General features: G+C 40.5%; 1 protein-coding gene across 1 annotated transcript; it reads right to left on the minus strand.

Annotated features, from left to right (window-relative positions):
- Positions 1 to 2,733: 2,733 nt before the first annotated feature.
- Positions 2,734 to 4,747, minus strand: LOC308172120 (E3 SUMO-protein ligase NSE2-like; the record flags this gene model as incomplete). Its single annotated transcript, XM_080547030.1, has 7 exons — positions 4,632 to 4,747; positions 4,179 to 4,291; positions 3,782 to 3,932; positions 3,565 to 3,644; positions 3,327 to 3,433; positions 2,843 to 2,967; positions 2,734 to 2,741 (listed from the first exon to the last, which is right to left on the minus strand). The coding sequence occupies exons 1-7, from the start codon at positions 4,744 to 4,746 to the stop codon at positions 2,734 to 2,736; spliced, it is 699 nt and encodes a 232-aa protein (XP_080403156.1). The 5' UTR covers position 4,747.
- Positions 4,748 to 10,000: the final 5,253 nt, after the last annotated feature.

Here is a 10,000-nt window from a genome sequence, read left to right on the forward strand (position 1 = left end):
TTTGGTGAACTATCCCTTTAAGACTCTTTGCTGATTCTTTTGCTATGCAATCTGAACTACACATGTTCAAGTATTGAAGGGAAACCAGTCCGACAACCGCTCAACCACAACACTCCACAAGACTGTGCCAATAATCGACGTCACTTCTCCAGATCTCACAGACACAAAATGGATTTTCAAAACTGCAGTTTCTTAAATTGGTCAATGGCTAGCTTGCCCTCAATGCATTTCACACATGCATTTGTTGTGCTATTGTGTTTGCTAGCCCACTTTAGAATGTGCAAGTGAGAACAGTTGCTTAGCCCCAGGCTAAAAGTTCTCTTATTCTGGGGGCTAAGGGAGCTCTGAGCCCTGGCTAAGCACAGTGGGAAAAGGCCTATAAGAGGAAATGCACAACAGAAAAAAACAATCAACAATCAAGCATTCAATGTTGAGCATGCAAGGCCCAGAGATTATATATCAATATCCATACCTGAGAGAAGAAGAAGAAGAAGGCTTCAGTGCATTCCCGTGTCTGCTGTTCAGTGCTGTTTTAGGAGCATCACTCACAAGACACAGTCATTCCCCATGGACAAAGTCCTTTCTTTTTCACCCTGTGATTTCTGGCTTCCGGAGTTCAGAAACAGTTCCTGAACCATATGCAATAAATCCCTCTGACGACATCTTAATTGGTATAATAAAACAAAAAGAACAGTCACATACCTACTACCTTCTGTACGTATACTGTACTTATCATTTCATAACTCTACATATCCTATTTTGTCTATGCTATCATAGGGCACTATTTGCACTGTTGGTTTGATTGTTAGATAAACTGCATTTCGTTGTCTGGTACTTTTACTCTGCAATGACAATGAAGTTGAATCTAATCTAATTGATTTCTACCTTTTGTCCTGCTAGACATGCTAGCTAGTCATGTACAGTAATTGTTTATTGCCCACAATACATAGAGATAAATAGAGAGAGAGAGAGAGAGAGAGAGAGAGAGAGAGAGAGAGAGAGAGAGAGAGAGAGAGAGAGAGAGAGAGAGAGAGAGAGAGAGAGAGAGAGAGCTGGCCCAGACAGATGCCATGTTATAATGCCTAATGTTACTGAAGCTCATGCCAACACTTAAACAGCAACATTGTATCTGCTCTAGACAAAAATGTGATTGCTGCAGCTTTAAGGGATGAAGTGACATATGTCATTAGATAGGTGCTTTCAGTTAAGGATAGTCATAGCTATTATATCTGTATGTTATTTCTAACTTGGGTCAAGGCATGGTTTGTTTGGTATATGGAAAACAATGTGATGAGAGAAAAGTAAGAATCTGATCTATTTGTTTTTGGAGATTATCTTTTAATCTGTTTAAATCCATAATGTCATTCAGACAAACTGCTCGATCAAAAATGCATTTGAATTGTGGTTTCCTGTGTGGGTGATGTTTTATTGTACATTGCATTACATTACACCAAACTATGAACAAGCAGTTGGCAATTGTAATTGCTTGGATTTGACTACCACTAATGGTATGACTACTATCTTTTCTTGATGTAATGTTCTTTTTCTTTTCCTTATAAAAGTTATAAAATGCCAAAGATGCTGACACATCAAATCCATACACTATAAAACAAGTGTCAAAGGTATTTTTTTTATATGAGATTCTTTTTAAATGATTGGCCAAGGGTGAAGGTAAATGACCATGTTTTCCATTGACATGAACAAAGCCATCTAAACATTAACTGTTGACCATTCTTCATGTCCAAATAAAAACCATGTCACTGTGAAGTGACTGTGGTCTTGTCGTTTGGTGTACATTATATTAACATGACAAAGTGACTAACAATTAATAGTTTAGTTGTATTCACTTCTGTACATATGAGCCTACCCATGGCATGCACCATTTCTGGTCCTAGCTGAAGAGAATGGCATTACTTTGCTGTCACAACTTTCACATTAAGTCAGTAAAGACTTCAGATATCAAGCAGGAATCTGATCATGCTTATTGTAATGTATTGGCTTGGATTGATTTGTTTGAGGGGTACGCAACTTGATGTGCACAATAATGTACATTTTCATATTATAAATAATATTTGTGACTTGCTCTGTAATTTTCAGTCGCTTGTGCCCCTAAACATATCGTGTCTCAACTCCCAACAATGGGTGAGAAAGAGCCACTGAGTTACAGTCAGAGTATACATAATTATGATTTAGCCTTTATAGCCTTGTGGAAATGGATAGAAAACATTATTTAAGTGAAATCTGACATTATATGCTAATTAGGTGCGGCGACCAGAGAGTTGGTACCAGAGATGAATTGAAATTATTGAAAAATATTGATTTGATATATTCCATTATTCTGGGACAATACCATTTCATCAAGGTAATTGGGATGTTAGCACACTTACAAACCCTTTTGGGGCAATACTATACAAATATTATAGATACCACAAATAATCATATACTATATTACATCAGAACTCAAAATCAATCCACAAAATATGAATCATTAGATTTATTAAAACATGTTGCGTTGCTTGAAGCAATATGGCATACCACAAAGTGACAGTACACAGAGTTGGCAACACATGACGTTAATAACAATGTCTAACTATTTACAGTTGTATTAGTGCATTAAGACATTAATTGGTCAAAGTATTGAAGAGTTTAACTACAAACAAATAGTCAAGCTTTCATCCAGGTTTTCACAGGACTGTCCTGAACTCGTCAAAGATGAAACTGGGCACGTGGGCTTCAGCAACCTTTGAAGATATAAAAACAACAAAACAAAACAAATTATTTGTTAAACAATGGAATATTCCAGAGAATATAAATGTTTTCATATGTTCTGTTGATTTCCTACCTTGCGGGGGATTTGTATTCTTTGCAGTCTGCCTCTTGTGGTTCTGAATCCTCCTCTTCATGGTCTGGTCCAGTACCAGGTCTACAGGCTTCACATCTTTATTTCCACAACCCACTACAGGACAACTGTGTAAAGGAGAGAACATCATCAATAACATACAGGTGTTGAAACAGGACAATATCCCATGACTAAAAATTATCAGTCTTATCAATTGTGTCAGTGGCCCCAGTCACTCAGAGAGACACCACCACGTGTCATAATGGCTTGAAGTAACAAGCTGTGTTATCTATTGCTCTCTGTAGGCAAGTGGTATAAACTGAACTTGTAGAAAGAACATGTAGAAAGACAGTAAACACACAAACATCTTAGATGAATACTGTAGGTGCCAATTGACAATAGGAATACACATGACAGAACAGGTGTGTATTAAATGAACAAACAAATGAAAGACATCTGTGAACCGTTCTTAAGGAACTTTACTAACCGGCATTTCTTCTTCTGACTGTGCCTTGCCTGGATCACGCCCAGAATTGCTCCGTGTTCGTACCGGTGGTTGCATTTCATGTTCTTCACTGGATTGACCATTTCAAGCTATGTGATAACAACGGCATACATTACATAGTCATAAAAACTCAGCAATGACACTACCAACAAACAACCATATTTTCTAAGGTTTAGTGTAAATTGTAATTGCCACATCTTATTGACAGGAGAGATGGTACCCGAGTAAGGGGACATGTGAAGTCCACTTCGCTCTGTGTCACAGCAATGTCCTCATCAAGCACCTCCTCCATGTTCTCAGCTACATCAGGAGGCAAACACAAGGCGTGCATAATGTGTCAGCCTGTCAATGGACATTGCTTACACTGTAACATCTTTACATGTATACTGGTTTGCTTTGTTCGTGATATGGTAGTCTACTCAGAACTAGTGTCTCACCTTGTTTGAGTGAATCTCTGATGCTTTCCTTGAAGGCTATCACCTTTGTGTGGTTTTGTAGGTCTGTGTCAGATAGGCTGTCCATCATCTCTGTGAACTGGTCCTTCACCCTGGCTTTCAGTCCAAACATGGCCTCAGGCTGCTGCCTGACCTAGAAGTCATTTATCTATCAAGAGGGCATCATAGCCACGGGTGCAATCCAGATGCACACATTCTGCACGGAGGACATAACTATTCCTGAGGAACAGTTACAAATTGCAGGGACCACATAATAGACATAACGATCTGAGATAATCACAGCTTGTGTAAAATGTGTGCATTTGTCTACACGTAGGACCAGGTAGCATTTAATAGCTAATGAACATTGACATAATGTGAGGGAAGAGCCTATACTCACTTCTGCAGTAATCTGCTCGACCACCCCAACAAAGCAGTTGATCTCTCTGTCCAGTTTGGCACATTCCAGCATCATCACCTCCAGTTTCTTGAGACCAGCATTGTCTTCGGCTCCTATACACAACTACATTATTTAAAATCTGTAATCAACAGTTATGACTCTAATCTCTAAGACTAAGCTTTTTGACTGACGAAGTTGGCAGCGTATCTCAACTTCCTGATTACTGCTGATAAGAGGAGATAGATGGAGGGGTCTTGCCATTGAGGTAGTGGTGGAAATGGTAAGTAAGTAAGTAAAACTTTATTTATATAGCGCCTTTCGTACATGAAATGCAACTCAAAGCACTTTACAATAGAAAACATACAATGGTAATGTTTCACTGTAAGTGAACTAGTTATTCAGACCATCCCATATTGTAGTTAGCTGGCTAACTGTGTTAGCTTCTAAACTTACCCTGGGTTTCTATCAGGTCCATAGCCACGTTTGTCACAATGTCCATACCCGTTCCGATGTCAGTCTGACATGTCTTCAGACTGGACAACGTGGAGTTGACTGCGCTTAGAGACATTTTGGAATCAAACTTACCTGAAACAAGAGAGGTGCAAGTGATGGACCGTGCAACTTCATAGCAGTTAACTCAAGCTGTACAAAAATACCGGGAAAGGCTTCTATTGCATTAACTTCCGGCTAATGACACGTACTTGTCAGACGGCTCTTCAAAATAAGTCCTCAAAAATAAACTGCATTATCGTCAGTGTTGCACATGCATGTTGATGAGGTGGGAAGAAAGCAGGCAGCATTTATAAATATAACTAATACATAGTTATTTGCTTACCTTAGAATAGAAGTAATAAATAGTTAATTTAATGAGGCTCACATCTTGTGGCCGCACAACGTATTACACCGTGTTGCATTAGGAATACACAAAAGAGGATAATATAATCGACACATAATATATAACGTATATATAACATAATATATATAACATAATATAACATCATCGACGTCGTCCAATTCATCCATGCTGTTATGTTAGCTGACCTAGCAAGCTAGCTAGCTGTTAGCTCAGCTCCCTTGAACGCTGTCTCTGTCTGGCTGCAAACATGTACACAATAAATATGAATTGAAACATGGATCAAATCGAATGCGATGTCAACTACCAAATGATATATTAGTATATATATATATATATATATATATATTACACTATTGTTACTTACTTGCAAAGAAACACAGCTTCAAACCAAGTCTCTGGGAATCCCTACTGCCTGTGATGACATGAGCTGAAGAAAGGCACGCGAAAGTAAATCACGTGGGTCTGGGTAGCTACCATTTCTAAAAGGGGGGTTTGTAATAATTCTGTCAGGTCACCGCTGGACTGGCCATACTAGTTTTGGGCCGGTCGGGCTGCCCCCCCCCCTTTTTTTATTTTTATAAAATGTTTTTATATATATATATATATATATATATATATATATATAACTAGCGAGGCCGACCCCAAACTAGCGCGGCCCAAAATAGCATGGCATCAACTAGCGCTGAATCAAGCGGCGGCCCCCGTTTATACTAACACATGGGCTGGCCCAATCACATGCTGGGGGCTAGGCCTACTACAGATACAGCAGCCATGTCTCATCACCGTGGACTACGTCAACAGTGAGTGAGTACACTGGTTCACACTTGCATTGGTATACTTCCTGTCCATGTCACTTACTCCGCTCTATAGTTTTTTTTTTTTTTTTTTTACAAATGGTATATTCAACAGACTGCCAGCATGTTGATCGGCGGTGTCGGACCGATTGTGTTGGGCCAGTCTGAGCCACATGGCAGGGCCTAATTTTTGTCCCAGTCCAGCCCTGCATATGTCTGAAGGTTAAAGAAAAAAGGTTAACTCACTTTGGCCTCGACCATAATATTGCCGCGTTACTTTGGACTGGTTGTATTTGAATACGCCCTCCAGTGGTCAATACCTGTCTAACATCACGAATAACCGCAATGTCTGTTACTCAGCCTGTCGTCTCCACTAACATCTACCAGCCAGCAGATGTCAGCAGAGTAACATGTCACCATTCTCTAGAACAGTTTCCTGACCATGATGTATTTTTTGGCAGTACACTTGTTTATGGATAGACTGCTGGGTCAATGCATACTTGGGATGCATGGATGTGCATGGATTTTTAGTAAGCATTTATTTCATTACATGAATGTGTTCTGGTTTTCACTGTTCCTTTTTTCCCATTAACAGATCATTTATTCAAAGTGCTGGCTGTGCTTTATGTAGTTATGTATAGCACTTCATGATGTATGTTTGTGGAGATATACCCCCAATGTGTACACCCCAGTTCCCTCTTGTTCTCTGTACTTCAGTGTGGTCCAAGTAGCTGGTGGAATGACCAGAGACCACTCTGTACCAGCAGCTGTGTTGTGGATCTCTGTTGCTTGTGTTTTGCCAGCTGCAATGGGAGAGGGAGTGAGACAAAAGGGTAGGGAGGGAGGGGGGGACTGAACAGACCTCCCTCCCTCCCTCCCTCCCTCCGCTGCATGCCTCTGCAGTGCCTCACATGGAGGCACATGTGACACAGCTCCAACAGGAGAACTCACTGTGTTGGAGCTAGAGAGCAGTCAGTCAGGCTCTCTCTCTCTCTCTCACACACACACACACACACACACACACACACACACACACACACACACACACACACACACACACACAGTGACACACACACACACACACACACACAGTGACACACACACACACACACACACACACACACACGCACACGCACACACCAAAGGAGGACTGCCAAGTGTGCAGCACTGAATCAATGAATAGATCAGGGAAAGATAAAAACAGATTATATTACTTCATTGAATACACACATGCACTTGCATGGAAGCACACACACACATAAACACACAGAGGGAGAGGGAGAGGGAAAGAAAGAAAGAGATCACACACATAAACAAACAAAGAAACACACACACACACACACACACATAAAGTGTCAGCTTACTGTACATGCTGTTAGAGTACTATAAGGCCGTCTTAGTCAGTAGAGGTGTAGTCCAAATGTATAGCACGATTTCCACATTTGCAACATTCATGCAAGCTACTGTACGAGATTCCTCTCTGTAACCTCATTGGGTCATGCATGTTGATGCTTTGCAGGAAAGGTCACAACTGCGCTATAGCTGTCAACAACAAGACCTTCATTGTTCAAACAGAGAGTTCCTCTTGAACATAAACCAAGTCAAACAGGGAGTTTGTACCCTTTCTGTCTTACAACCCAGTAAGCAACAGATAATATCACTTGTGGACGATACACAGGCGATTGCATAACCTGCACCCTTCACAGCTACCTATACCTGAAGTTGACTTGCAGGAATCGCCTCCTGGCCTTGGCATCTGTATAATATTATGCAATAACCAGTACTGTTCAGTTCAGCTTTATGGTTTTGAGTGATCTGTTGTATATGAGAGTGAAGGCTATATTAATGTACAGCTATACAGTACTGTACATGGCCCTGCTTTAATACACAGATGACCTCATGACATTCACATTGTAGAGAGAGCTCGATTTTTCCCCCGTAACTGAGCTATTATCTTTTCACCATAGTGGCCCAGGGATTATTAGCCCACAGTACGCTAGGCATGAGGCCAAGACGCATAATTTGGGTGTCACAGGATGTCCCATTGTGTTACCTTCTCATGACACCACGCCATCACACTGACAAAAGAGGGGGATGTTGCCTTCTCACTTAAATTGTCATTGTAGTGAAACTGTATCCACTGTCATTGTCTGACCTCCTTTTCTGAGTGGGACCATTCAAGTGAACTCATACCTGTTCTGATGCTAAGTTACTGTAGACACACTTGAAAGGTGTTTGGTATTGTTTGTACCTTATAAGAACTAAGATTAATCGATATTGCTGGACTGCTGGATCTTTCAGAAAGTCTGCAGACTTACTGGTCTTTGAATGTATTTATAGGTGATTCATGGGAAGAGTGTTTCCAGTTGGCCAGCGATATGTCATGGCCTATTTATGTTTTGGACAAGACTCAGCCAGCAACTCATCTCAAACTGAGAGGCATCTTTTTTTTATCATTATATCACAATTGTTTTCATCCTTCTCTACTTACGGACACACATGCTTTAAGGAACTTCTTTAAGAATCCACTTATTAATCCACTTATTAATCCAACTTTATTTAGAGGAGATAGATGATTAAATGCCTTGAAAAACCCTTAAATATTTGATGAATTAATTACTAAAAATTATTGTCACAATGAAATGACCTGATCTCTCCGTTAGCTGACCTCTTCCCGAAGGAGAATATTATATGATGATGACACAGTTCCATAAGCGCATTCCGCTCACTCTGCCCTCAAATATGACAAACAATCAATCAATGACCTCCATTAGCCATCGTCACCATGGAAGCTATTGTCCAGGGATGACATCAGGATGGACCCAGAACGGATGGAGCTCATTTGTCCATGTGACCTTCCCACAAGTGAGGCTCCTGAGTGGTACAGCTGGAGTTGAGAATGAATGAAACAGCCCCATCCAGGAAGAGAGTAGTGAACGTAGGCGGTCCATTCTCTCTATTCTCTCTTTTCTCTCCCTGAGTGCCTTATGTGAATCACGCTTTGTTCTTCCCATTACGGTACCATGTCTCTGCTGATGAAAAATACTTAATGACTACTGATTCATCCCAGTTACAAACCTGTAACTGTGCCAGTTGGGCAGAGGAAGAAACACATAAGGGACCTATGTGACAGCAGCTGGTGCTTTAGGGAATAACTACTCCAATCGTGAGTTTAGAATTATACGGTTCTATCTCCGTTTAGGGTAGTTCAACGTTTTTACATTCCATTATGTTTTGTGAGATGGAACCTTTGTATTTGATGAATTACTAACTCAAAAATGTCAACATTTTAAAAATAACACCACACAGGCATTAATAAACACCTAATGGATCAGATTATGTAAAAAACTCAATTTTGACAAAAAAGGAGATAGAACCTTATAATTCTAACGTCACGCAATGTCATTAGTCAGTTTTTACAGATTATGAAAGTGAGGATTGTAAGCTTTCAAATGTTGTGTCATTCATTGAAATCTGAAAATAATTGAAGACGATATCCTTATAGCTTTTAGCACATCACAAGATGCTAATAAAACATCAATAGGCCTATCAACAAGCCATGTATCAATTACCCTGTAGCCTATGGCAGACGATAGAGTGAATCCAATTCATAAATTATTTTATTTAATGATCCTAAAACTGTTGTTTGTTATATGGAGTGGGTACTTCAACACACTTTCGTAATATGCAAAACAAATTGAAAAAAAAGTGTTTAGCTCATTTGCGTGAAATTGCGAGACATTCCCCCTTCCGCCAACCGGCGTCACATATACAGTCACGATGTGTTACAATAGGAAACCCACATTGTATAATAAGTGGTTGCCTCACAGATCAAAACCTACCTGGACCCCAAGTCCAACAAGCCATTTCAGTCTTCAGTCTGGCTTTCTGATCCTATCTCAAGTTATTTTTTCTGAGTGGGGCAGTCCCACTCATATTTTTCATTTTATTGACAGATATAGCGAAGATTTAGACAGGAAGGATGGGTGAGAGAGAGAGGAGGTTCCGGCCGGAATCGAACCGGGGACCCTGCGGTTACCCCGCTACGCCACCTAAGCGCCCCCCCACTAATGAACTCTAATGAACTCAAGCACTGCTCTCTCCCCTGATGCCGGGTCACTCAGCATCCTCATCCTCCTTGACCTCAGTGCCGCTTTTGACACCATAAGGCA

This window comes from Nansenia antarctica (assembly GCF_963989245.1).
Source record: "Nansenia antarctica genome assembly, chromosome: 16".
Lineage (NCBI taxonomy): Eukaryota > Metazoa > Chordata > Actinopteri > Argentiniformes > Microstomatidae > Nansenia > Nansenia antarctica.